The 22,619-nt window shown below is 32.2% G+C and overlaps 1 protein-coding gene across 2 annotated transcripts; it reads right to left on the reverse strand.

Moving 5' to 3' along the window:
• Nucleotides 1-4,397: 4,397 nt before the first annotated feature.
• Nucleotides 4,398-22,029, reverse strand: LOC108907908. 2 transcript variants are annotated; one of them, XM_018711744.1, is made up of 8 exons: nucleotides 21,792-22,029; nucleotides 21,635-21,733; nucleotides 21,133-21,278; nucleotides 17,188-17,221; nucleotides 17,072-17,131; nucleotides 15,224-15,316; nucleotides 10,624-10,775; nucleotides 4,398-5,456 (listed from the first exon to the last, which is right to left on the reverse strand). In XM_018711744.1, the coding sequence occupies exons 1-8, from the start codon at nucleotides 21,832-21,834 to the stop codon at nucleotides 4,485-4,487; spliced, it is 1,599 nt and encodes a 532-aa protein (XP_018567260.1). In that variant the 5' UTR covers nucleotides 21,835-22,029; the 3' UTR covers nucleotides 4,398-4,484. The 2 variants fall into 2 exon arrangements, with proteins under 2 accessions (XP_018567260.1, XP_018567259.1); XM_018711743.1 differs by having other exon boundaries at nucleotides 21,789-22,029.
• Nucleotides 22,030-22,619: the final 590 nt, after the last annotated feature.

A 22,619-nucleotide genomic window follows, 5' to 3' on the forward strand; every position in this document is an offset into this window, starting at 1 on the left:
GTGCTTGGTTTACCATTGTCACTATCAAATTTCAGTATTATTTTCACAATATTTTCCTTATTCAAAAGTGAGCCTTCCGCCACAGTGCTCGATCTCCATCCTCCGTGTCTTTTAAGACAAGTGAGTAGCAGACTTTCGTCGTAATGCGTGTCCTCTGTACTCTTTCCAGTTGTCCAGCTTCAAAAATTTTGCCACTTTTTGCGAAACGACATTGATTTTATGAATACCGTCCACCATTCGATCAGGCCAGGCTTCACGAGGGGGGCTACGGAGGCTACACGAGATCGGAGACCTCGGCAAGATCTGGCAAAATAAAACCAAAAAGTAGGTTTTTTTAGAATAGAAGTCGCTGATTGCATGATTTTTTTTCAAGTACGTGTTTTTTTAGAAAAAGAGTTTGTAACCCCCGGCCTCACGATAGGTTAATCCGGCCTTGCATTCGATGACACTTTCCATTAACACATCTGAGAAATAATCGACGTTCTACCGATCCGGATGGACGTAAAGCAACATATTTTCGATAAAAACTTAAATAATTATTTCCCATCACAGTAAAAGAACGTGGTCTCTTGGTTTTGGTATTGGGAATTTTTACTATTAAGGTGGATTTCATATCTTCAACAATATCAATTGTTAAATTGACTAACGCATCAGAAAGGCATGCGCTTGCAACCCCCAATATTAGAACATATAAAGAAGCTTTTTAAAAATTATGTTCTTTTAATTTTAAAGCGTTTACCTTCATCATCAAATATAAGTTATCAGGTGCACTATCCAAAAGGCAATCAACTTCCTCCTTTGTAAATACTCGCGATTTTTTCGGTACATATCCGTCATTTTCTCTCTTGAAAAAAGCACGTAACTATGAATATTTGCTTATATCAATCCCCTTCTTTATATCCAACGTTGACCGCTACATTGAATATTGCAACCAAAATGTTGACGGCTTCATTTTATTTGCTAAGTTGGAGAAATACACCATCAATACATCTTCTGAATACAACTTAATGTTTTTTCTTTGCACCAATCCATAAAACGTTGGTAAATTCATAAATATTACGAGATTTCTTTAGGAGATGCAAGGAAACCTATTTAGCATACTCCAGTATCTCCTCAGGTAGGCACACCTAAATCTTTATTAGATTCCATTTTTACAGAGTATTCAGCAAATTGAACCACAAACAATCACAAATGAACTCAATTAGCAATATGACGACTAATGTTTAACAAACTATCCGTGACTTACATGGGTATATCCTACTTACGTACTTTTCTTTATTATCCAAATTTGGTTTGAAAAGTTTCAAAGCACAAATTAGTAACTTAATGGGGGATTTCGGTTGGAGAAAAAATAGCATGTTTTATTTGGATTAAAAGTGCCTTTTTTGTCTCGGCTATGCTAAGCTTCACCCTGCAAATACAAAATTTGCTAGGCACAAAACTAACTTTTAATCCTAATATTATAACAATATACTATTATTATTTTCCACATATTATAGAAAGAAGACACTCGCATTGGTTAAACTTTACCTGGTAATAGAACTCCTCAGAATAAGAAAAACAGTTGAAATAAACAGTGGCGTAGATAGGATTTTTTCTGGGGGGGGTCCAATTATTTTGCTACTTGAATTCATAGAAGAAATACGCACATATTAACATAAACGTTAGTTTTGAAAAGGTGTGTGGTCTAAAAAAATCGCAACAAATAGGAAACATTTTATTATCAGAAAAAAAAATTATTTGATGAATAATCTTGAATACAGTAATAACAACTTACAACATTTGCCTTGACATTTACTGTCGACTGTTGAGTACAACTCGGCAATTAAAGAAAAAATTGTAACATTCGTCGTATTGTAATAGGTTCATAACAGCTTCAGGTAAAGTTATAGCTGTTTTACATTGACGAAGTTCTTCATTAATTAATTCACGAATTTAGTTGTAAACAGTGTGATTTTAGACTGCTACAGACTTTGTCAAGTTTTTTGACGCATGAATCAGTTCTACCAACAAATCAAAGAAGCAAATAGATTTCAAAAATGTCACATTTCCACTCATAATTGTAGTGATACAACAGCGCGGTACCGTTTTGACACATACTATATAAATATTAGTTTTTGTAAGTTACAAATCAGTAAAAACAATGCAAAACTAGTACGACGCCACACAATTATTTACATATTCCAATAACGTAACCTCGTTACTGACGTTACCTAACCGTTACTCGTACTTCTGAACTACACGAAGAAATTAACGAAAATTAGAACATGTTCTAATAGCTGTTTTACATTGACAATTTATTAATCAATTAATTCATGAAGTCGCTTCATCAAGAAATTGGACAAGTGTAATGCACCAAATCTGCCGTCAAGTAACTTCATGAATTTATTCATCAAGTTCTCGACGAATTAGAGCATGTTCTAATTTTCGTCAATTTCTTCGTGAAGTTCGGAAGTACCAACCCAGATTTCCAGACTCAGATCAGTAATGAGGTTATGTTATTGGAATATGTAAATAATTGTGTGGCGTCGTACTAGTTTTGCATTGTTTTTACTGATTTGTTACTTACAAACACTAATATTTCTATAATATGTGTCAAAACGGTACCGCTGTTGTATCACTACAATTATGAGTGGAAAGGTGACATTTTTGAAATTTATTTGTTTCTTTCATTCATTGGTACAACTGATTCATTCGTCAAAAAACTTGACAAAGCCTATAGCAGTGTAAAACCACACTGTTACCAATAAATTCGTGATTAATTCATGAAGAACTTCATCAATTTATTCATCAATAAATTGTCAATGTAAAACAGCTATAATTCGTCAAGAACTTGATGAATACACTCATGTAGTTATTTGACAGCAGATTTGGTGCATTACACTTGTCTAATTGATGCAACACCCCCACTTTTTGGCTTCAATTCCCTTTCAAAATGCTTTGTATATGTATGTGGATAAAATGTAGTGCTGTATATTTAACCGCAACAAATTGTCATAGTTGAAATAGTACCTAGAGTCCGAATCTGACCCTTCTGTACTATTTACATAGATACTATAAAAACAACTTCAAATTAATTTATTTTTACAAGTAGAGTATAGTAGGATCATATTCGATGCAAAGTAATAAATCATTGCCTGTCAAGGGATCTAGTGCCATACGCTTCTAAGGGTTTTAGAAATTGAATAATTTCTTTATAATATTATGAAGGGACGAAAGGATCAGTTCACATCTGGCACCCTTGTTCCTACAAAAATTCCTTTATTCTTATAAACTATTTATTTTAAATGTAATTTATTATAAATCCAATTTGTTTTTTAATTTCCACATATACACTACATTTTATCTCTATACGCGCCACTGTTGTTTACTTGTTTTTTAGAGACGCTCTCTGTTTTACGATCAGCTCGCCAGGTTAGTATTTGACGTATAACCGACCACTTCGTACACTCGATGCACCTGGGCGACTACAGCTACTACCAGAACACAGTGCGTGCAGCGATATTTCAGATTTAACATTCAATTTCATTTTAAATTTGAAATGGTTCATCTTACGCCTCCTAAAAATGATGACACGATTTTCCTTTGATAAAAGACCGACAACTTTTTTTTTTGCAACTTTGCATCGAATACCATCCTACTATAGAAGTATTTATGAACAAACAACACATGTTTGGTAAAATAGATACACTTTGCTTAAAACTTACAAAAAGCGACATAATTAAATATCTCGAAAACGGTTCATTTTAGGAATAGGGAAACTTCATAAAAGTCCACCTAAAATAACACGTAGAATTCAAAATTGCAATAATATATAGGGTTTTCCATTTAAAATAAGCAAGTTGATGGCGACTTCCCATATAACCGGAAGTGGTACGTGGACGCCATTATTTTAGTTGAGAAAGGCATGCCCGAAAACCACAAATCCCAAATTTTCAAAATTCAAATCAAAGTAGTCTCTGAGATAATTCTAATGGGCCGTCACCGTGAGACACCCTGTATATTATATATATCTAATAAATAAACAAAGATTATTGTAAATATTGTTGAATAAACTTTTATAAATTAAAACTTGATTAAATTAGGATTAAAAGTGAATACTTTTGTTGCTAACATACCATTTTTTTTGGTCTCAATAAGGAAAATGTCAATTTTAGAGACTTCCGACAGTCAAAAAATGTCATAGTTTTGTTAACGGTTGGAGAAAAACATATTTATAGAGTCAGAAATTTGTTTTGTTAATAGTAGGAAATATTATGCATTGTATGTTTAAAAAATATAGAGTAATTATATTTATACGAAATTATTTTTTTTGCAAATACCACTCGTACGTTTCATGGCATACAATTAATACATCGATTTAATTAAAAAATTCTTTAATTTCAATTAACCTGCAAAATATATTCACAAAAGTTATAATAAATATTTTAAAAATACATAAAAGTAAAACTACATTCTAAAATAAAATACGGCGCTATAATGCATCATTTATGAATAGGAGTATCTTGCAACAGAAGACACTGGCTTTGTATTCTTCTAGACAAATTTCTTGTTAAGTTTGTACTCCTAGGCGACTCGTTTAAGTCGTTCCTTTCAAATTTAGGTGTTGCTAGAACTGAAATTTCGCAACGTATAGAGTTATACATATCTAGCGCCTTCTTAATCCTGGGGCTCTCAATATTGTACTGCTGAGTTTTAGTCACTAAGTTTTTAGTTAAAGTTGACTTCCTTAAATCCTTACTTAAGACGGCAGGTGAAACAACAAATTTGGCACTCTGTGTTTGTCGTGGACTTTTGTTGAATAATCTCATAGATCTTCGATTATGTACAGGAGTGTTTTCTTTGTTCGTGTCTGAGGAATCAGATTTTAATCCATCAAGTATGCGAGTTATTGCATTTTGATTTTTTTCTTGTAATGCAACAATAGTTGCATATTGTGTTCTATCAGTCTCTAATATTTCTGCTATTTTAGAAATGTTTGCATCGTGAGTAGTTTTATATTCATCAAATGTGGTGCGATATTCAGTTAACATATTTTCCAAGTCATTTATAATGTTTTGACGAGTATTTAATTTATTATTTTTCTCTTTCCTACTACTATTTATTATTGTTTCTTCTAATAAATTACAGACTGACGAAATAGGAGATTTGTCGCACTCATTTACTTTTCCTGAATCATCTGCACGATATACTTTTTCTAGTTGCAGAAACTCTGATTCGTTGGGAGACAGTGAATCTGTAGTTACTACTATTCTAGGAATGTTTTGTTTATTTAATACCGATTGTTCAATAAACGGGAAGCTTTTTACATTTTCATTAAATTTTATCACTGGCTTGACTGGTGTTTTAAAAGGGTAACCTTGCAAAAAACCCTTTTTTTTAATCAGTTCCTCTTCCACTTCTTCCATATCCAACAAAGGAGATAATTCACCAGGTTTAAACTTATTTTGTTGTTCCTAGAAAATAGATTACAATTTAAAAAATTGAATTAATCTTCTATAATAGTACAATAGCAAAGGTCTAAAATTTAAACGATACTAACATAACTAATGATACAAACTCATTTAAATTCATGTCATACAGGGTGTCATCTAACGAATGTTACTACTTCAAGGGTATAATCTAGAACCCAAATGGTGTTGATCTAAGCAAACTTGCTTAAACAAAAAATGTCTTAGTTTTTTGAAAATATTTAAAAATCACCCCTATTTAGGGGTTGAAAAGACGCCCAAAATGAAGAATTTAATACAAATATAAAAACTATTAACATGTGAATTTTTCTATCGAATTATTCTTGATACAAAGAAAGATTTATTCTCATGACTGAAATAACTAAAAATTTCAAAAATAATATATTAAGATAATTCACATGCTAATAGTTTTTATATCAATTGGTAATATTCAAATTCCTCATTTTTGGCATTTTTCCAACTCAAGGGGTGATTTTTATAATTTTCAAAATACTAAAAGCTAAGCTCATTTCAGTTTTTTATGACAAGTAATTTGCGACCAAAAACATATTTTTATGTATGTTTTTAATTCTCTGCGAATTGTGAAGAAACGGGCAAAAATCACAGCTTTTTTGCGGTCACTCTTTCTTTTTTTATTTCTTGTTTTATCCTTAACTCAGAATCCAGTTAACCAATTTGGACAAAATTTGCTGTTACTTAGTTTCTCGTCATGAAGTATACAGTGATTATGTTCCTATTAGGTTAAATCATACAGGGTGTTCATTTTACTACAATCCTTTGTGAATATTCTTCTGTAATTTTTTTGTATGTTAAACTTTTTACACGCAACTATCAGAAATAGGTAGAGAATTTTATTCTACACAAAAAATTTATACCTATCAAAAGTCGAAATTATGTTCGGTTATGAAGATATTACAGAAAATATTTATTAACACATCCCTCATATTTTTTGGAAATAACTATACAGGGTGATTCAGTCATAATGTCATTAATTTTAAGAGCAGATAGAGAAAAATTAGTATAATACGATTGCGTGATTAAAAAAAATTAAATGCATATTTAAGGTGAAAAAAATTTTTTCCAATCATTATTTAACCCCCTTTTCAGGCTGTTACTGACCGGCTAACGTCAGCCGGCTACGATATGAACAAAGCGACCTAGATGCAATGTTGCCATATTTATATATTTTCGCACATATAAAGACAATAAATAAACTGTTTGCTCACGTCAGCCAATAATAATTTAAAAAAAAATTATTTTTTTATAATTATGCAATCAACATATTAAATTGTTATTGTTGCCCAGAAAGAACCTCGAGGAGGTCTGAGCATGACTTGCCAACAATCATTTTTTATTAACATCATAGTGATAATTTTTTAATTTGCTGTAAGCTTTCTACTAAAAATTGAAAGTAACGCGGCCCATTCAGATGTTCAGGTAGAAAATGCGGCCCAATTAAACGATCGCCATATACTCCTGTCCATACATTGACACCCAACCTCCTCTGAAAGCTAAACCAACGAGTAGTGTGCGGGTTTTCATTTGACCAAATGTGACTATTATGGCTGCAAAGAAATTAGCTCTGTTTCACTTTAAATAAAATTTAATATTGAAGTTACAAAACCCCAAAAGTTCAAATAATTTAAATTTCATTTCATAACCATCTCAATTTCATTACAGAAATAATAACATAAAAAACCAACACTCACTAGATAAATTATAAAAAGAGGGTGAAATGTATGTAGTATTTAAATATTGACTGTAAGTAATAGAAGATAAAAATACAATCGGATGGAGACAAATAAACAACTCGGTACGTATTTCCGACCTAGGTTAACCTGAGGTCAATAACCTTCTAATTTGCACGTGTGCACTTTAGTAGGATCGTATTCCATGCAAAGTAGAGCAAAAAGTTGTTGGTCATTTATCAAAGGAAAATCGTGTCATCAATGATAGGGATGATTGTTTTCGAATGTACGGTTATTACAATTTATCATTTTTAATATTATTAACGTTTTCACGTTTTATAATTTATTATGTTAAATAATACACAATTTTAGTATTTCAGTTTATTGTTCAATATGCAGTTGCGTATAACCAAAGTTTACATAATAAATGTAAACTTTAGTGTAAATCTAAACTTTGGTGTAACCTGTAGGCACTTATTGTTTTTGAGAAAGCAATACTTATGTTTTTTACCTGTTTAAAATGCCAGCACGAGTAAAACAGCATTCATCCGTCCAGAGCACTTTGTTAATAAAGTTCTGCTGAACTTAGGAACCAATGGCAAAATTCAAGACGATTGGGGAAATCAGCTGCTTCTAAAGCTTAAACTTTTTGAAAATGTATTATGTTAACTCCTTTGCGAGAAAAATACGGGAGATATGGAGGGTGGTAGATTTGAATAAACGCTTTAAATTGTTAGGTAATGGTTGTGTAACCGTGTGTAGTGTATTTTGTATATTCGGGTATTTAGTGTGCCGACTTTTTTTATTTGATAAAATACAGTGTGCCTACAAATCTCTGCTTTATTTATTTTCTTTTAACGAAAGTTGACTTCAAGAAGTCAGGCTTGTGAAATCATTTTGCACTAAATTATTAAAATTAGTTATAATAAAATGCAGCATGATCCTTTATTTACTTGCATTTTATTGGTTTCATACATATGTATCCGTATACTAAACCGGATTAACGTGACATTACGTTACAAAATTTTCCGAGCATCCGGGCATCTGGCAGGGCCGCCTTCTTAGCGGGAGTTATGGGTTGATTTCCTTCATTTTTAAAAGTCGAATAAAAAATTTTTTTCCGATTTTCTGTCTTTATTAAGTCTTCCGAATACGTGATTAAAATTAATAACATTATGACTGAATCACCCTGTATATCCATAACGTGACAATTTCGATAATTCACTGTCAAATTTGTATTTTGCAAGTTTATTTCGGAAAATGCCTCGTCACAATGAATTTACGAATTATGAAATGAGAGACATGATAATGGTATACCGTGCTTTCACCGTACAACGCTACATAGAGAATTAGCACAGAAGATTTATCTTCTGTGGAATTAGCTTCGTTCGAGTTCGTAAATTCGGAAGGGTGGGGAGCGCTGGGTGCTGCAACCTGACTGATCTGAGATGTGATCACGTACGCCACAGCGCCGCACGCAGAGATCGAACGAGTTTGACCTACGCACCTCCTATGTAGTGTTTTCCTGTGAAAGCACGGTACCTTTGTACAAGAACATTTTAGTGGACGAGAACATATGAAGAACTTTATCCGAATCGCAGACAGCCTTCTCATACATTGTTTGCTTTTTTAATCACCAGATTAAGAAAAACTGGAAACTTTCGTTCTAATTCAGGAAATGGAAGGTACATTCAAAGAAGGATACAAGGCGAAGAACAAATTCTAGAAAGAGTAGAAGAACACACCAAAATTAGTATTCGGCGTTTGTCATTAGTCACAGGAGTTGGCCGCAAAATTGTTTCAACTATACTACACACGCAGCAGTTATAATGTTTACATTTTCACCCTGTACAAAATTTGCTTGAACCAGACCCCTTTGAGATTAACATTTTGCAAACGATTTCTCCAGTTACATAACAGGGATCACACTTTTCTCGGAGAATTCCCTTTACAGATGAAGCTGTTTTTACCTATGGAGGTGTTTTTAATTGGAAAAACTCTCACGTCTGGAGCAAAGAAAATCCACACAAAAGTCTATCAAATTTTGGAGTCTATCGCTCTACCTGCAAGGTTGGACAGATTATTTGGAATTCCTTCGGCAAGAACTTACTGGGGCTCTCAAAGAAATACCCATTAATACTAGACGACAAATATGGTTCATGCATTATTTACAACTCTGTAACAAGGATAGAATAAAAGGCGCCATACGACAAGTTAGACGAACATATAATTCATTTCCTATTCTCAATAGTTTCATAAAATGTTTAAAGAAAATGTGTCGAAGAGAATGGGGGACACGTAGAACATTTATTATAAATTAGTAGACTTTTTATTACTACCACCTTTTAGTTTATTGTTATTAGTTATGTTACTTATTATGTTTATTATGGATACGTATTTGTTTCTAAAAAATATAAAATATGTGTTAATAAATATTTTCTGTATTATCTGCATAACCAAGCTGAATTACGACTTTTGACCTTGTTTTTCAGAATTAAAAGCTTGTTCAAATTTTACATTGGTAAGTCGTGTTTTTTTTTTTTTTAGAGGTCTTCATAGAGCTTGCAATCCTGGGCCCACCCCAAGCAAAAATTTAACTACGCCTATGGGTATACATTTTTTTGTGTAGAATAAAATTCGCTACCTATTTCTGACAGTTGCATTGTAACAAACCTTTATTAATTTAGCCATCAAATGTCCAATGAACGATTGTCTTTTCCTATATTGATAATGTATGAATTGAATTTTGTATTTATTGTAAGTCTGAGTACTAATATGTATGTAAAAAATGTAGAAATTGTGAAACAAAACTTTTCATACGCATTTTCGTACGCATCTTTACCTGAATCTGACGCGCAATATCTCCAATGTCCGAGGTCTGTAGGTTCGCAGTGTGTACAACTGCACTCGATTATTAGCGCTGTTGCCACATCTACATAGTGTTTACGTGTTCATTAAATATAATTTAAAACTACTTAAATATGATATTTTTATGTTGTTAATTTTCAATATGTATGTTATGTGCATATTGAGTAGATTTCTTTGCTATATAGATAATGTTTATCGCAAATAATTTCAATAGAATTTAATTTTTTCAAGTTGGTAGCGGGTTTTAGTCCCATAAGAAAAGCATAGGACCCCCCCTGCGATCCTCACTTCCCTAGGAAATACCTCCTTAAACCTGCTGTCAACTGGCTTTTACAGATCTCTGAATTATCAGATTATCAGCAAGTTTTAAGTATATTTGAACATTCAACATTTCATTAAAAAAGCATACAAGGTGTAACTAAAACATCCCGTCCAAATTTTAATGGCGCATTCTATTCCAAAGTAAAAGTTTTGAGTTGCAGAGTAATTACTTATTTTAAATTATTGTGCTTGCCTACATGTTTTTTTTTTAGTTGTAATGTAGAATTTGTCATTTAAATTTGGCCAATTATTTTGGTCAATACTTTATCAAATACCTTTTGGGATGTAATGCTCCTTCTTGATAATGTCCGTCGAGAACTTATAGAAAATTGAGATATTTGGGATCCTGCAGAAGGTAAATTAAACATTTTTCTTCTTACAGAATTATTGTTCACTTTTTGAACTTTATTTTTTCTATCTACAGGTTCTAAAACAAAGAAAAATATGGCTATACTTTTGAAAAAAAAGTTAAAATTTTGTATACAAATAGTACAGTCATTGAAGCTTTTCACTTCCGAATTCTTTGAAACTGAAACAATCAACTTGAAATTTGGCAGATAGTTAGAGAAAAGGTCAATGAACATTAGTGACAGCGCCGATTGACGCTTCCACCCTGTTAGGGGTTAACACCCCTTCTCGAGGGTGGAAATTTTTTTAAAAAATAACGCTGGAAATCAAATTTTGAGCAAAAAAATATTTGAAGAATTTTTTCGAGAAATCAATAGTTTTTTAGTTATTAACGATTGAAAACTTGGAATTTTGAGTGAAAAAAAAACACTTTTTCAAAGTAATATTCGTGAATAACTCAAAAACTATCCATTTTATAAAAAAAGTGTAATGAACAAAAATGTAGCTTATAAATAAACAAAGAAAATGGTTTTTTAAAAAGTGTTGTACGTCCTATGCAAAGCGAAATATGGTTAGTGGAAGGGGACTTGTTTTGGGGGGAATACTCGTATCAATGTATTTAACGTCAAATAACAGAAAAAGGATTAATTTTACGTGTATAATGCTCCAGGAGGTTTTTGTAGTACTCAAAAAGACCTTTAAAATGAGCACTTATAAAAGTTAATTAGAGCAAAAATGGAAGGAGTTATCTTCAAAAACAGATGGGTTGCTCATATTTTTTAAGGAAAAATGAGCAGTAAACCTTGTACCATTTCCGTCAGAATTATAATTAATCGTAGACCCTTTACAATTAGTTTTGTTTTAGTGTTTTTCATAGGATCCTGAAGTTAAACCGGTTTAGAATGCGTATTTTTGAATAATGTACAGTAAAAGTTGAAAACGTATTTTATTTTTCATTATTAAAAAAAAAATGCCTTATTTATATAACTCTGAAACTATGAAAGATGCGTAAAAAATGATAGACAACAAAAATGTAGTTTTTTTTTTCAACAAATATTTTCCTTTTTTTAATTTTTATAGCATAAAAAATAAAGGAAAAAACGACCTGTCTCGAGCACTTCGATATTTTCCCTTTAAAAACAAAGGACTTAATAGGTTTTTAATGAAAACGATCTTACAGCTCTTGAAATTATCTTTAAAATGCTTTTTTGTAGGAGCTTCAAAATTAACCGAGTTATGGTAAAACAATGACATTTTTTCGAAGCAAAATAGGCTTTATATTTATAATATTTAAAAATCGATTATAATAAAAATATTTTACATTAATATTGGTAAAAGTGTAGTTTATAAGAGTTGAAAATGGCAAAAGTAAAATATTCTTGCATAAACAATATAAGGGAATTTTTATTTTAAGTTATTGCACAATTATAGCATTCCAAGATTTAAAACGTAATTTTTTATCATTTTTTTAGCACAGGGGTGATTTGTAAGGGTTGAAAAGTGTTATGAGATACAAATTCTTTCATAAGCAATGAGGGAATTTTTATTTTAAATAATTGCACCGTTAAAGCATTCCAAGCTTTTAAAAAGTTATTTTTTTATCATTTTTGTAAATAGAGGGGTGATTTTTAGGAGTTGAAAGGGAAAAATTCTTTTATTAGCTATAATGGAACTTGTAACGAGACGACCCTGCCCCACTCGCCGGCAGTCAGAGCGAGGTCGAAACGAGAGACGAGGGGAACCTCAGTTTCAAATGAAATGGGCACGAGAACGCATCGTCGCGTTAACAAATCAGTTACGAATTAAAGTTTTGTCAAATACATGTAAAAATAAGCTCATTAAATCTATCAGTGAATGTGAAATTCCTCTTAAGAGTCCTGAACCCACATAATATAACCAAATCTAGGTGTTATAAACTTTTATTTTAAATAATTGCACAATTTAATCATTCCCAATCTTTAAAAAGTAATTTGTTATCATTATTTTTTGCATAGGGGAGTTTTAATGGTTAAATACACGATCAAAAATATCAAATATATCATAAAACATGTTCGAGAACATGGAACATTATTTAATTTTTGTGCTTAAACAAGATTTTTATCAACAAAATGCTTAAAACTTAATTTTTTCAAATTTTTTCACTTAGGGGTAGTTTTTACCCCTAAAAAACAAAAAGCGTCAATCGGGCTTATGTTACTTTTGAACTTGAGCCTAAGTCGAGCCTTATTCTAAATTTTCATGCAAATTCATGCAGTTTCAAAGAATTCGGATGTTACAGCTGATTTTCAGCTTCAATCACTGTACAAAAAAGAAAACGGCAGATACAAATTCCCGAGTTAAAATTTACAATTTTCATGTACAGGGAGTCCAATAAAAAATGTGACACTTCAAAAATAGCTTCCTCGTGTGAAAATAAACTGATTTAGATCAAGTTAGAACTTGATACAATTTTACTTCCTTAAAAAATTGTTAACCTTCAAAATAAGTTTATTTATTAAATTTTTTAAGGTAACTTCTCACTTTTCAAAATATTTCGCAATGAAAATTGATGTAGAGCTTTTTGAAGCTAGTCAAATAGTCGAGGAAATAAAGCACAAAAAGACCCGAAATCTCCGAAATTTTTTGATCAAGTCATATCAAGATGTTTTTTTTTTGCATTCGCTTTCTAAAATTATGTGGAAAAAATGTATTATGTTTTTCGACCAAATTGCATTTGTGCAATGCAAAATGCATCCGGAAAAATGCATTTTTTAAAGTCACTTAGAAAAAATTCATAGCTCGGTTAATATTGCCTGGAATGGACTCAAATCCGGGTCTTGGGGGTTTTCGAGGTCGCTGATCCCGAATATGACCTTCAAATTGGTCCATCGCCGACCTGGAGCTTAGGATTGATGATGAACGCCATCTCCGAGGCTTCTCCTCAATTTCACTCTTAAATGCAACAAGAGTTGACACCCAGGGGTTTTTCGGGTCGCTGATTCCTAATCTGGCGTCGGCGAGCACCCCCCGGACACTTGGTGCACCGGAACCTGGACATGGACGTCATCTCCGGGAGTTTTCCTGTAAAATTCGCGTAAACGAGCCGAAAATCGCATCAGGGGGTTTTTCGGGGCGCTCTTCTCAAATCTGGCGTCGGCGACCAGTGATGAACAGTGAATTTTCAATATATTTGAGACTGCCATTAATACTGCAATAACTTGTTTGGAATTATTGATCTCATTTAAAGTATGCAATATGAAAATAGAGGGAATAAATAGAATGAATGTCACAATGTATGCAAGTGTTGTTTCAAAAACAAATCAAAATCATTTATTTCCAAATCAATTGCCATTTCTAACCTACTCTTAACTTCAATTTAATTTAACTCAAATATAATCTAACTCTAATCTAATCAAATATTAACTTTAATTTGAAAATTTTCATCATCACGGCTACAGATGATGAAAATGAACAACGTAGTAATACGTCAGTTGATGATGAAGATGAACAATGTAATAATACGTCAGTTGATGATGAAAATAGTATTTAGTAGAATATTTTCAAATTAAAGTTAATAGTTGATTAGATTAGGATAAAATGGAGTTAGATTATATTTGAGTTAAATTAAATTGAAGTTAAGAGTAGGTTAGAAATGGCAATTGATTTGGAAATAAATAATTTTGATTTGTTTTTGAAACAACACTTGCATACATTGTGACATACATTCTATTTATTCCCTCTATTTTCATCATGCATACTATAAATGAGATCAACAATTCCAAACAAGTTATTGCAGTATTAACGGCAGTCTCAAATATATTGAAAATTCACTGTTTATCACTGGTCGCCGACGTCAGATTCGAGAAGAGCGCGCCGAAAAACCCCCTGATGCGATTTTCGGCTCGTTTACGCGAATTTTACAGGAAAACTCCCGGAGATGACGTCCATGTCCAGGTTCCGCTGCACCAGGTATCCGGGGGGTGCCCGCCGACGCCAGATTAGGAATCAGCGACCCAAAAAACCCCTGGGTGTCAACTCTCGTTGCATTTAAGAGTGAAATTCAGGAGAAGCCTCGGAGATGACGTTCATCATCAATCCTAAGCCCCAGGTCGGCGAAAACCCCCAGAACTCTAATTTGAGTCCATTCCAGGAATTATTAACCGAGTTATGAATTTTTTCGAAGTGACTAAAAAATACATTTTTCTAGATGCATTTTGCACTGCACAAATGCAATTTGGCCGAAAAACATAATACAAAGTTGATACATTTTTTTCACATAATTTTAGAAACCGAATGCAAAAAACTCCATCTTGATACGACTTGATCGAAAATTCTCAGAGGTTCAGTGTTTTATTTCCTCGACTAAATATTTCCAAAAAAGTCTTTAAAAAATGGAAGAAAACTGTTTTTCTTTGAAGGCGCATGATTTTTCAAGGAATCAAAATTTGCTGAGGTAACTTGAATTAAATTGGTTTAAGGAAGTTACTCTTAAAGAAACATTCTTTAGTGAACATACTGTATTGCTAGAAATAATATCTTTTTATGTACCTTCCAAGTCAGCAGCTCTTTCCTTTGCTATTGCTGCCATATCGAGTGGTGTAACTGGTAACGTCTTCTTAACCTTCTTCTCGGAGCTTTTCACTTAAAAATATACAGGGTGATTCATTAAAAATGGGAAAGTCGAAAGCTGAAGATACTACACATAAAATGGTGACCATTGGCGCAAACATGCCTTATCCGAAAGTTGATAGTTTCGGAAATACAGGGTGTTGAAAGTTAAAATTTTAAATAGTTTTTTTACGATTATTCTGAAAATATGTAGTTTAGGAACTTGAAAATTTGTGAAACTATATTTTTTTAAGCCACGAATAAGATGCATGTTGCAATTTCAGTGTTGCTCATAGAGGGCGCCACTTGCGATCAATTTTACAGAAAATTTAGTTAATAAATATTTACCCTGTATTTCTAACATGAAACTTGATTCAAAACCTGAAAGAGCAATAATTTTTCCAATAATTATGTACTCTTGTTTCATTTCGGTATCTCGATCCATTTTCGAGAAAAATAGATTTAACGAACACTATGTTTTGATAATACAAGAAATTAAAAGCGAAACAAACTATGTGTTTCTTCATGTTATTACAACAATTAATGATAAAACAAATGAAATACGTAATAATGATTTAAAGTAATTGTTCGAAGAATCCACCATTGACACTAATACACTTTACACGTTTTCTGAGAAATCTTCGAGCTTGAAACAACATATTGGGATTGCGTCTAACTTCATTGGCAGCAATTTGTATTTTTTGCCACAACTCTTCATGCGAACCAATAGATTCTTTGTAAACTATATCTTTCAAGATATTTTCGAGACCAAAAAGAAAAATCAAGAGGATTGAAGTCCGGACTTCTGGGTGACAAGCAAAAATGCTTACATGACCAATTCAGCAATTTGAAAAAACTGCATCTAAATATGCACGCATTGACCGAGAAAAATACGGTGACATCCATCATGCATGAACCACATGTTTCTTCTTAAATAAAGTAGAACTTCTTCAAGCCGTGGAAGCATTTTTGCTTGGCCACCCAGAAGTCCGGACTTCAATCATCTTGATTTTTCTATTTGGTCTCGAATGAAAGATATCGTTTACAAAGAATCTATTGGTTCGTATGAAGAGTTGTGGCAAAGAATACAAATCGCTGCCAACGAAGTCAGACACAATCCAAATAAGTTGTTTCAAACTCGAAGATTTCTCAGAAAACGTTGTGTAAAGTGTATCAGTGTCAACGGTGGATTCTTCGAACAATTACTTTAAATCGTTATTACGTGGTATTTCATTTGTTTTATTATTAATTGTTGTAAAAACATGAAGAAACACTTAGTTTGTTTCGCTTTTAATTTCTCGTATTATCAAAACATAGTGTTCGTTAAATCGATTTTTCTCGAAAACGGATCGAGATACCGAAATGAAACAAGAGTACATAATTAATGGAAAAATGATTGCTCTTTCAGGTTTTGAATCAAGTTTCATGTTAGACATACAGGGTAAAAAGTTATTAACTAAATTTTCGGTAAAATTGGTCGTAAGTGGCGCCCTCTATGAGCAATGCTGAAATTACAACACGCATCTTATTCGTCGCCTAAAAAAATATAGTTTCACAAATTTTCAAGTTCCTAACCTACATATTTTCAGAATAATCGCAAAAAAATGATTTAAAATATTAACTTTCAACACCCTGTATTTCCGAAACTATCAACTTTCGGATAAGGCATGTTTGCGCCAATGGCCACCATTTTACGTGTAGTATCTTCAGCTTTCAACTTTCCCATTGTTAATGAATCACCCTGTATACATATAACAACTAAAATCAGAAAATGAAAATATCACTTACAAATGGGGCACATCCATCTCTGTGGTAAGGGTATTACTTTTCCTGTTTCTGGATCAGTTTCTAAAAATGGAAAAATTGTAAGAATTCTTTCCAACTTAATAAAAAAGATGTCTTACTAAAGAGAGGATACTCCACGGGTCGATCGTGTTCCTTCATGGAGAAGTATGAAATAAAAAAACAACATTTAAAAATTAACCTTACAAGTTTCTTGATTAATAGTTATTTATGGTACTAGTCTGTTACGGTATATACAGGGTGTTTTAGAAAGACCTCCCGTAATTTTTTGTCTTATGAACTATATGTCTATCTCCTCTTGTTTTCGAGATACAAAGCGACAAAATAACATTTTTTAAATAGAATTTTTACGAAAATTTCCAAACGGTGCGAAATATTTTTATGAAATGTGATATTCCGGGGTTTTTAAGGACACCAAATACGCTGGTCTAATTATTTTTTTAATATTTCATAGAGGGCGCTAGTTACGCTACATTCCTATTACATTTTAGGTTCTAACTTTTTTAAGGTTAGGTTTTTTACCATTCAGGCTCCAATTTCTAATGTATAATTTTATTTTCTAAAAATAATGTACGCTTGTTAGAACTTCCTAATGTGGACGGTTTTCGAGAAAAAAGGCTTTTAATTGAACTCTTACAATAATACGGTGAAGAAAGTAAGCTTATGTCAAAACTTATTGATGGATGTCTCATAAACAACGCATACATTCTCAGTAATATTTTAAACTCTAATTAACTTTATATCAAAATTTTAGTGATTGTTAATGACTGTAGTTAGTAATGACTAATTACAGTCACTAAAATTTTGATATAAAGTTAATTAAAGTTTAAAATATTACTGAGAATGTATGCGTTGTTTATGTGACATCCATCAACAAGTTTTGACATAAGCCTACTTTGAGAAAAGTCACTTGTTTTCTACACCGTAATATTGTAAGAGTTGAATTAAAAGTCTTTTTTCTCGAAAATCGTCCACATTAGGAAGTTCTAACAAGAGTACATTATTTTTAGAAAATAAAATTGTACATTAGAAATTGAAGCCCGAAAACCTAATCTCAAAAAAATTACAACTTAAAATGTAAAACGAATGTAGCATAAATAGCGCCCTCTATAAAATATACACAAATTAATTAGACCAGCGTATTTGGCATCCTTAAAAACCCTGGAATACCAAATTTCATAAAAATATTTCGCACCGTTTGGAAATTTTCATAAAAATTCTATTTAAAAAATTTAATTTTGTCGCTCTGTATCTCGAAAACAAGAGGAGATAGACATATAGTTCATAAGACAAAAATTTTTTATTTTTTGTCGTACTATCACCCCCTGAATTTACGGGAAGGCTTTCTGAAACACCCTGTATAAGTCACACTGGGAAATGTTTAGCCCTCGAGACTGTAGGCCGAGAGGGCTAATTTTCACAAGTGACTTATATGATGTAACACACGAGTGCCATACAAAATTTTATCCAACACTTTCAGAGAATTTTATTTTAATAATAAATAAAAGTAACTTAAAATTTCAAGAAGTCAATGTCAAAAAAAGTAATTTAACGAAATGAATGCTATTTACCTGAATTTTCTATTTCAAATTTCGGTGATTTATAATGAAAAATATATTTTTTACGCAGATTTTACATTTTAAATTTATAAAGTTTACGTTTTAGTTTAAAAAATCTAGGAGGCTTTGGAAACGCCTAAAGATGAAAAATTGATAGAATTCATATAAGAATTTTCACACACAAAATAAAAAATCTGGTGTTCGGCTCTATACAGGGTGATTTCACTTTAAATACAGAAACTGCAAGAATAGATTAGCTGCCAGGGGGACCGCCTAGCCGGGTGTCTTGGCTGGTGGATTTCGATCTGCTGAGGTAAGCATCACGGACACAGGCTGAAATTTGGATGGGTGACCTAAGGCAGGCTCGGGGATGTGGCTGTGGCATCCTACCAGACCTGAGTCGCTCAACATTTTCCGCATGCGTGTGGTCTCCGATAAATGGTAATGAGAACAGAGCAAAGAAAATAACTCAAGACCATGCTATCATACATAAACTGTACGAGACTTTGCCACCAAGCCACCCGTGTAGTAAATAGGATGGTTTGAAGAAAAGTACTCGAGTAATGAAGGAGGGTGTACAAGGGGCCTAATAAGGCCTAAGTGCTGCGGTGGAAAAACAATTCCACCACCCTCCGACATACATACATACATACATACATACATACTAGTGATGTAACAAATATCCGCATTCGCATTCGCAAATATTCCTCTAATTTATGATATTCGCATTCGCATTCGCAAATATCTTTGAATATTTTGCGAATATGAATGTGAAAGAAAAATACAGAATGTGAAAACAATATTAGGTAAATTAAACAAAAAAGTTTACACAATTCACAAACTCATCCAAGCCGGTAGCGAAAACAAACCAAAATTCCAATCATACAAAAATACCGTTCTACCAACTTAACAACGCTAATTTCTTTAGCCTCTAGCGCCGTTGTCACCGGAATTATTATGTTCGTCGCGCGCGGCATATTTTGAATCATAGATAAACGGCGCTAGATTTAAAAACTGAATATTCGTATTCGCATTCGCGAATGTCAACAACAGATGTTCGCATTCGCATTCGCGAATGCTTAAAAACTGGCATTCGTTACATCACTAATACATACATTAGCTGCCAAAAAATAAGTAGAGTTTGCTCTATAAACTTTATTTGAGATACCGGGTGTTCAAGTTTCCAAAAAAAAAAAAAAAAAAATTTTCCGTCATATCTTCATATTACACTGAACGATTTGACTGAAATTTACTACAGCATATTCACTCAATAAGACCTTTTATTCAATGTAATATTAACCTCGTGGCATTAACCAGTGGCGTGCTACTATAGGTGCCTCTCCGTTTTCCCGAGAAAAAAATACGCCATTGGCAGTTTTTTCTAGAAATAATGTTATATTCAGGTACTGTTACGTCAAATGAATGAATTTCTTGGTATTTTTTAGCAAGTAGCAGCCGTTTAGAGTAAAATTATAATCTCCTCAGGGAAAATCATGCCATGATTTCTCTATAAATAGCCTAATTAGAAGATGTCAAAAGTATATTGGTGCGGAAGGACTTCGTTTTGAACAATTGTTGTATGATCTACTTGCCAATGTTACTTTATTATTTAGTTTGATATTTTTTCCAGAAATAAATTTTTTTCTACAAAAAACCACCAGTGGCATATTATTTTCTTAGGAAAAGTTGTTGGATGCTTTAGTAGCACGAAAACAAGAAAGTTTGCATTAAATAAACGGATTAATTTATAAGGAAAATTCAATAAAACGTAAAAACAAGCCCAAATATCTCCTAAACGGCTGCTACTATTAAAAACACCAAGAAACATTTTTCATTCATGGCATTATTTTCATTGAAGAGAAATATCTGATAACTACCGGAAACAAAATTTCAGTAATATTATCTTTGGTTTCTCTAAAACGTTTAAAAGGCCACTTACCGTGAAGAACCCTGTATAAAGCACATCTGTGATATACAGAGCGACAAAAGTGACTAGGAAGGTTAAAAAAAGAGCAATTAAAAATTCCATCTCAATAAAGTTATAACCAAAGAAGCTATTAGGTAAATCCATTAAAAAAAAACAAACCAATCCCGCACTTCCTTCTTTTATCGACCTGATCCCGACAAACAGGGAATCCACACGTCGTATAATTTATAAATTATCTATACCTCCCACGTCAAAGACTGATGCCAAAATGAAACAATACGAATTTTAACATCGACGAAAACGAGAGGGAAGATATTCTGAACTGACTTTTACAGGGAAATACTTTCGTTTACTTTATCGGGCAGTTTTATGTGAACAATCTTCAAGCATACAACATGAAACTAAAACATTTGTTCAAATTTTAATAATGAATTCTATTACATGGCAAAAGTTTCAGAGTTACAGAGTAATTAATTATTTTAAATTATTGTGCTTGTTGCTTTTTTTTTAATTTGTGATGTAGAATTTGTCATTTAAATTTAAAATATTTTATTAAATACCTTTTGAGAGTTGACACTCCTTTTTGGCAATACTCGTCCAGTACTCGGTCGAAATATTTGCGATTCTGCAGAAGTCCTGAAAAAGATTTTCCTTCCTCCAGAATTATTATTAATTTTCCGCATTTTATTCCTTCTATCAACAGGTTCTGAAACAAAGAAAATTGTACTACAATTTTTTAAGATAACTTGTCACATTTCAATGAGATTTGATAAAAGGGGAGTTTTTACGGTAACCAAATATCAAATTAGGATTTAATTTTTTTTACCTAAAACACAAGTGAACAATACCTTAAACTTAAAACGCACAATTATACCTTTCTTAAAGGAAATAAAATGCTGTTTGGAAGAAATGTTATCAAAATTTCTACCAACAAAAAAATTTTTAACTATCTTTTTAAGTAAAAAACAACTAACTTATCATCTATCCTAAAAACAACCCAACATCAAATTTCAGTAAAATATCTTTACAAAATGAAATAAAATTTGTTATCTTTTTCTGTACCTTCAAAGTCAGCAGCTACTTCCTTTGCTATAGCTGCCAAATCGAGTGGTGCAATGGTTAACCTTTCACCCATCTTCTCGGAGCTTTTAAGTTTCACAGCTAAAAAATGTAAACAATTAACTATTAAAATAAAAAAAATGTAAAAATTACTTACAACCTGGGAACAGCCGTTTCCTTGGTGAAGATGTTAATTTTTCCATTTCAGTATAACTATAAAAATGGAAAAATTCTGTCTAAATTAATAAAAAAATATGTCTTATCACGGAGACACTTCTCTATTGATCGATTCGTCGGGTTTATATTAAATACATTATTTGAGACACGAAATATAAAAACCACATATTTGAAAATTAACCGTTATAAATTCTTCATCAAAAAATTCAATTTGTTTGACAAAAATGACAGACAAATTGACACATGACGTCATGACGATATCACAGAATAAGCCACATATCAAGAAGAGACAATTCTTGATCTCTGGAAAAAGTGGAAAAAGCAGCTTTGTTCGTAAACCTACACAACGTGTAATGTAGTGTAATGTAGTGGAATTCAGTGTTCCACTAAAATAATAATTGTGCACCACTTTTAGAGAAAACATTTGCCTGTTCATTAATTCAATTTGGGTAAACTTAAACTGGCATAACCTAATTGTAAATCATGGAGAAAATATTTGTGATGAGTGAATTATTTAGTGACTCTGGAAGCGAATCGGAATCAGATGAAATACGACGGAATCGTAAAAAAAGAAAAATTCATGTTTTATTGGAGACCTGTTTCCAAAAAAATAAAAGAAAGTGCATTACAAATTTTATAGAACTTGGTCGAAACTGTGAGGAAGACGAATTTATCAGCCATTTCAGAGTAAAATCAAATATTGCCAAATTTTTAATGATCTATCTAAAATATCTACCAAGATGTGACATTTGTGATAAAAGTTTCATTTTCGCGCCACAAATATGCTACACTACACTTTTACACCACCTTG

Source organism: Anoplophora glabripennis, unplaced genomic scaffold (genome assembly GCF_000390285.2).
Source record: "Anoplophora glabripennis isolate ALB-LARVAE unplaced genomic scaffold, Agla_2.0 scaffold494, whole genome shotgun sequence".
In the NCBI taxonomy this organism is placed as follows: domain Eukaryota; kingdom Metazoa; phylum Arthropoda; class Insecta; order Coleoptera; family Cerambycidae; genus Anoplophora; species Anoplophora glabripennis.

Bases quoted from the DNA above. Each gene is read 5' to 3' on its own strand.
- LOC108907908 (XM_018711743.1), bottom strand. From the start codon at position 21,834: ATGGAAAAATTAACATCTTCACCAAGGAAACGGCTGTTCCCAGGTT. The intron at 21,734-21,788 runs GTAAGTAATTTT...TACATTTTTTAG, and splicing joins GAAACGGCTGTTCCCAGGTT to CTGTGAAACTTAAAAGCTCC. The intron at 15,317-17,071 runs GTAAGTGATATT...TATATTTTTAAG, and splicing joins GAGATGGATGTGCCCCATTT to TGAAAAGCTCCGAGAAGAAG.